The sequence below is a fragment of the Salmo trutta genome, chromosome 27, assembly GCF_901001165.1.
Source record: "Salmo trutta chromosome 27, fSalTru1.1, whole genome shotgun sequence".
NCBI classification, from domain to species: Eukaryota; Metazoa; Chordata; class Actinopteri; order Salmoniformes; family Salmonidae; genus Salmo; species Salmo trutta.
The window spans coordinates 10,212,524-10,218,832 of NC_042983.1; the positions used below are offsets into that span (position 1 = coordinate 10,212,524).

A 6,309-nucleotide genomic window follows, 5' to 3' on the forward strand; every position below is an offset into this window, starting at 1 on the left:
ATACTCCAATTCTCCTTGATTCTACCGCCATTGTATTCAAAACCCCCTCATCCGCTTCCGCCATCTTTCGCTTGTCTTTACCTGCCTGCCTCATTCTCAGGAAAGTCACACCATTCTGGAAACGTTAAGATCGGCTTTGGTCAAGGTGTGTCCTTTATGACGTCCACACAGGAAATAAACTACGGTGTTTGATTGGCTGCTTTGCACAATGACGCGTAAGCTATGTTTTTCGTTGACAACACATGAACAAGTATCAGATAACCTTGTTTAGTTGCGGAGAAATCTTCACGTTGACTCCCTCGCCGGTGTATTTCAACGCCTTAATGCAAAGTAATTATGTTTAAAGATTTTACACCTTTCATTGATACCTTATGTAATGTACTGTAATATACACAAGAACAGGAAACGTTTCACTTTCAAATTGGTAACGTTAACATTAACTTACGACGTTTCTGCTACTTTGTAACGTTATATATATATATATATACTAGCTACCGTAACAGTCCCAGCTAAATTTGATAAGAGTAGCTAGCTAGCTAACTGAAAGTTACTACAAGTTAGCTACACAGACTTTGGTAACTAACGTACTAACGTTAGCTAGCTATTAACGTTAGCATACTAGCTAGTTATTTAGCTGGTGTTACATGTCATAATATCTAACAGTACTACTGTAAAAAGAAATGGCTAGCTACATTCACTATTGAACCACAGTTGATAGCAGGTTAACTTATTTAGTTGACTTAGATTATGGCTTGGCTCCTGTGAGGATTCAACTTTGGAACGTGTGTGTGTGTGTGTGTGTGTGTGTGATTATTAACTTCTTATTTTCTCTTTCAGTACAACTATAAATGTTGTAAGAGTGATTGCGCTACTGAGACTGATACCATGTCTGATTTGGTGGATGCCAAAGGGATAGCTGCACAAGGGTAAGGCAATGCATTTCTCATGTCAACCCTTTCAGCTACCCAAAGAATAGAGGGTGGGCATTTTTGTCACCCATCTACACACAATGCTCCGAAATGACAATGAAACATTTATTTTTTATGTTTGCAAATTTACTGAAAATTAAATACAGAAATATCCAATATGTATTTACATATGTATTCACATCCCTGAGTCAATACGTTGTAGAAGCACCTTTAGCAGCGAATACAGCTGTGAATCCTTCTGGCTACATCTTAAGAACTTTCCACACCTGGATTGTGCAACATTTGCCTATTATTATTTTCAAAATTCTTCAAGATCTGTCAAATTGGTTGATGATAATTGCTAGACAACAATTTGCAGGTCTTACCATAGATTTTCAGGAACATTCACTGTCTTCTTGGTAAGTAACTCCACTTTAGATTTTGTGAATTTTTCTCCCAGTGTCTGGTGGAAAGCAGAATGAACCAGGTTTTCCTCTAGGATTTTGCCTGTGCTTAGCTCCATTCCATTTATTTTTTATCCTGAAAAACTCCCCAGTCCTTAACGTTACAAGCATACCGATAACATGATGCAGCCACCACTAAGATTGAAGATATGGAGAGTGGTACTCAGTTATGTGTTGTGTTGGATTTGCCCCAAATATAACACTTTGTATTCAGGACAAAAAGTGAATTGCTTTGCTCCATTTTTTGCAATATTACTTTTTTGCCTTGTTGCAAACAGGAAGCATGTTTTGTAAGTATTTTGTATTCAGTACAGACTTCCTTCTTTTCACTCTGTCAATTATGTCAGTATTGTGGAGTAGTTACCAATGTTTTTGATCAATCCTCAGTTTTCTCTCATCACAGCCATTGGCCTCATGGTGAAATCCCTAAGCAGTTTCCTTCCTCTCTGGCAAATGAGTTAGGAAGGATGACTGTATCTTTGTAGTGAAAGGGTGTATTGATACACCATGTAAAGTGTAATTAATAACTTCACCATGCTCAAAGGGATATTCAATGTCTGCTTTTTTTTTACCCATCTACCAATAGGTGCCCTTTGCAAGGCATTAGAAAAACCTCCCTGGTCTTTGTGGTTGAATCTGTGTTTGAAATGTACTGCTCGACTGAGGGACCTTACAGATAATTGTATGTGTGGGGTAAAGAGATGAGGCAGTCATTAAAAATCATGTTAAACACTATTACTGCACATAGTAAGTCCATGCAACTTATGTGACTTGTTAAGCAAATGTTTTGAATACTTATTGACTCAAGACATTTCTGCTTTTCATATTTTATTAATTTGTAAACATTTTGAAAAACATCATACCATTTTGACATTATTGGGTATTGTGTGTAGACCAGTGACAAAACATCTCAATTCAATGTATTTTAAATTCATGCTGTAACACAACAAAACCTGGAAAAGATCAAGGGGTGCGAATAGTTTTTGAAGGCACTGTATTTTATTCTATTAGTTTGCACTCTGATTTTTTATTTAGATACCCATTTGGGTGGCATGCACTGGGCGAGTGAGCCTCTTTTTACATAGTTCTATCAGCTGTCACATTCTGTGAATGCATCTTTTAACATCATGTTATCCCTGAATAATGTTGGACAAATTATTCTCTCAGCTGGATTAGAATGCAATGTGACATTGCGTGTCTGATCATAAGCCAAAACCTGCTGTCATTGCGCCTTCAAGCATGTCAGCCAAACAACATGCATTTTCAATGTACCTGTGGAGCCAGTTTAACATGGACAGTGAAAAGTGCATGTAGACGTTTTAATCACTCTGCAAGGACTCCTGCAATGTGTTATTGTCCGCCCACTGTGCCGCAGCCGATTCAGTGTTAAAAGGAACTTTTTCCTTTTGCTCCAGGCTGGGCAGTCCCTCAGTGCAAAGGTTTACGACAGAGAATCCTGAAGTAGACGCTAAGCCTCCGGCTGACATGTACACATATAAGATGAACTACCCCAGCCTTGGTCAGTGTGTCATCATCAACAACAAGAACTTTGACAAGCAAACAGGTAGGCCTAAGTTTGTACGATGTATTTTTGTCCATTTCACTTGTTCAGGTTATGATGGTATGTCCGATTTTTTTTATATACACTTCATTGGTTATTTCCCTTTAAGGAATGAGCTTTCGCAATGGAACAGACGTGGATGCAGGACATGCGATCAAAGTGTTCTCGAGTTTGGGGTACAAAGTGAAGGTTGCCAATGACCAGACTGTGCAACAGATACAACAGCTGCTTTCCAAAGGTAAGCTCAGCAGTTGTGATGTGAGTGTCCGAGTTAGATTGTCTTTCTTTGTGGAGTCATTTGAGAAGTTTCTTTCTGATTGTCTACAAATAAGTTGCACTAGTGTTGGTAGTAGTGATGTGACATCTGGCAAATCTGGAAATCTCTTTTTAATGTTAAGTTTGATTGACTTCAAGAGCCACTGTGTGCGCGTGTGTGACATTTTCAGTGTCTCAAGACGACCACAGCCAGTCGGCCTCCTTTGTGTGTGTGATGCTGAGCCATGGAGAAGAGGGGTTCTTCTATGGCACAGATGGCAATGTAGAACTCAAGAAGCTCACTGGCCTCTTTAGGGGCGACCGCTGCAAAACGCTGGTGGGCAAGCCCAAACTCTTCTTCATCCAGGTACTGTAAGGTTTTAGCTGCCTGCTCAAAATTTCTGTACTGAAGTGATGAACATGTATTTGCATGACTGATATTCAGTGGTACATTGCTAAGAGTAGACTATCTTCCCCTGACCCTTAACCCCTGATCCTTCCTGTGGACCTGGTGAGTAGGCGTGCCGTGGCGATAACCTGGATGGTGGCATAGAGACAGACGCCGTTGCTGATGACACTACAGAGAGGATTCCTGTTGAGGCAGACTTTCTCTACGCTTATTCTACAGCCCCAGGTAATAAACCCTGTTTATTAATTAACCCTGTTTTATTAATGCCCCACTTTGATATACTTTAAAGGCCCATGGCAGTCAAAAACATGATTTTGTAAATATTTATTTCCACACTTAGGTTGTAGTAACTGTGAAATTGTGAAAATCATAATGCCCTTTTTAGTGTAAGAGCTGTTTGAAAAGTTTTGGTGGATAGAATTTTGCCAGCCTAGTGACATCACCATTTTAATCGAAAACAATCGCAGTAAGTTACTTAATTGTTTCCAAGAAATTATTTGGTATTGAGACAAAAACGTCTGCAGTCATGCATACTACATATGTTACATTTACATGGTACATTGGTATGTTACATAGTACTTACAACTGATATATGTTATAACTTTTACACACAAACTGCAAACATGTATGACAGTAGACTATAAGCCTACTACTATAGCAATATATACTTGTATGGTAATTGCACTGTACCATGTACAAAAACGACCATGTACCACTGTATGTGCTTTAGAGAGGTTGTAGCAATGTACAACATTACTACAGTGATTGGTTGGTCTGATTGGTTTGTGACGTCCGTGCCTCCCCATAGGCTACTACTCCTGGAGGAACACCCAGAAGGGCTCCTGGTTCGTGCAGGCCCTCTGTGAGATGTTACAAAGGTACGGCCAACAGCTGGAGATCATGCAGATCATGACACGTGTCAACCACATGGTGGCACTTGACTTCGAGTCTGTCTCCAACATGCCTGGCTTTACTGCCAAAAAGCAGATCCCTTGCATTGTGTCTATGTTGACCAAAGATCTCTACTTTCCACATTGATTTGATATTGTTGTCTAGACATTACTATGACTTGATTGTGTATCCTGTGGGACCGTTTTAACTATGTGCACAATGTTTACTGGACTTCTAAGTAGTGCTGAGCAATTAAACAACATTTCTAAATGACCAATTGACCAATGTCGGTTCAATATTTTTAATTCCCTTTATGCACATTTTCTCTAGAGATAAACCAGATCAAGCCCGAACTGCAATGTAGTAGGGAGTTGTAGTTTTCAACCGGACAATATTTTACATTGTTTAGTGCAGAAAACGTGGTAATTAACTACCATGACCATAATCCTACTTGAGACAGAAGAACGCGCGATCGAGAGGGATAGAGAGCAGTTGCTTCGCAAGGTATCTGTCTGAAAATACATTATCTAAGTGATTGGTATTCAGCAGCTACAAAAGTATGCCTTATTTACTTTGAAGAACTACTAAAATTGTGATTTTCTCAGACAGCATAAGCAGAAGCTCTATAGAGAGGTTGACTAATATATATTTTTTAATTGTCATAAAATAATAAAACAAAAAATAATCAAAATAAAACAAATGTAATATACACAACTCAAATATTTTTTTTAAGTAATGTGAATAAATGATGGTTAATAAGTGATAAGCAGTTATGGGCAGTCACTACCATCATTGGACTTTTAATGATTGTTTTATTCTGTGTTACCGCATTCAACCCACATAATGCATTTAATGTATTATCGAAATCGAAAACCGGGATTATTGTTTAAGAATTGAAATGAAACCGAACCGACCTCAAAAAGCACTAATCGCTCAGCACTACTTCTAAGTGGATACAAATTTAAATACTTGTATTCTGTTTGGTTTAATTCTTAAAGAGAAAGCTAAAGGTTTGATTCGATTTACCTTGGACTCGGAGGCCTAAAAGGCATGATGTTGGACCAAAGAGAATGCATTTGTAATGGAGGAAGGCAGGCATTAAGCAGCGATTATGCAATATTTATACTTGCTATTGATTTGTTGTTCCTGTATTGGTTCTGAATTATCGGGTATAAAGGGAAACACGCTTTCAGATAGCAATAATGTAATGAATCAATCACTCGGGCTTTAAAAGTATTGAAAAATGTGCCATGTCTTTTTAGAAATGATAACTGTGGGATGGTTTGTTTTTTTCATTCACTTGAATAAACTAGCTTTTATCCTTGATTCAATTGTTATCCTATTATTTTCCACATTCACATTTCTGTGAATGGGATTTTAATAAATATATACAGTACCAGTCAAAAATTTGGACACACCTACTCATTCCAGGGTTTTTCTTTATTTGTACTATTTTCAACATTGTAGATGTCACGTCCTGACCATAGAAAGCTTTTTTTTTCCTATGGTAGAGTAGGTCAGGGCGTGACTGGGGGGGGGTTAGTCTAGTTTATATTTTCTATGTGGGGTTCTAGTTTCTTTTTTCTATGTTGGTGTTTTGTATGATTCCCAATTAGAGGCAGCTGGTTATCGTTGTCTCTAATTGGGGATCATACTTAAGTAGAATTGTTTCCACCTGTGGGTTATGGGATATTGTTTATGTGTAGTTGCATTGTCGTCATGTTTCGTTTATTCTTTATTGTTTTTGTATTTTGTTAAGTTTCACTTTCTAATAAAGATGTGGAACGCTACTCACGCTGCGCCTTGGTCCGTTTCTACAAA

At 38.2% G+C, this 6,309-nt stretch overlaps 1 protein-coding gene across 1 annotated transcript; it reads left to right on the forward strand.

Moving 5' to 3' along the window:
* The first annotated feature begins 207 nt into the window (after nucleotides 1-207).
* On the forward strand, nucleotides 208-5,814 carry LOC115164279 (caspase-3). Its single transcript, XM_029716591.1, has 7 exons — nucleotides 208-330; nucleotides 838-926; nucleotides 2,788-2,936; nucleotides 3,043-3,171; nucleotides 3,380-3,555; nucleotides 3,708-3,822; nucleotides 4,406-5,814. Exons 2-7 carry the CDS (start codon nucleotides 886-888, stop codon nucleotides 4,633-4,635), a joined length of 840 nt encoding a protein of 279 aa, XP_029572451.1. The 5' UTR covers nucleotides 208-330; nucleotides 838-885; the 3' UTR covers nucleotides 4,636-5,814.
* The last annotated feature ends 495 nt before the right edge of the window (nucleotides 5,815-6,309 follow it).

Coding starts and splice junctions, on each gene's coding strand:
- LOC115164279 (XM_029716591.1), top strand. CDS start 886: ATGTCTGATTTGGTGGATGCCAAAGGGATAGCTGCACAAGG. Junction 2,937..3,042: donor GAACTTTGACAAGCAAACAG/GTAGGCCTAAGT, acceptor TTTCCCTTTAAG/GAATGAGCTTTCGCAATGGA. Junction 3,823..4,405: donor CGCTTATTCTACAGCCCCAG/GTAATAAACCCT, acceptor GCCTCCCCATAG/GCTACTACTCCTGGAGGAAC.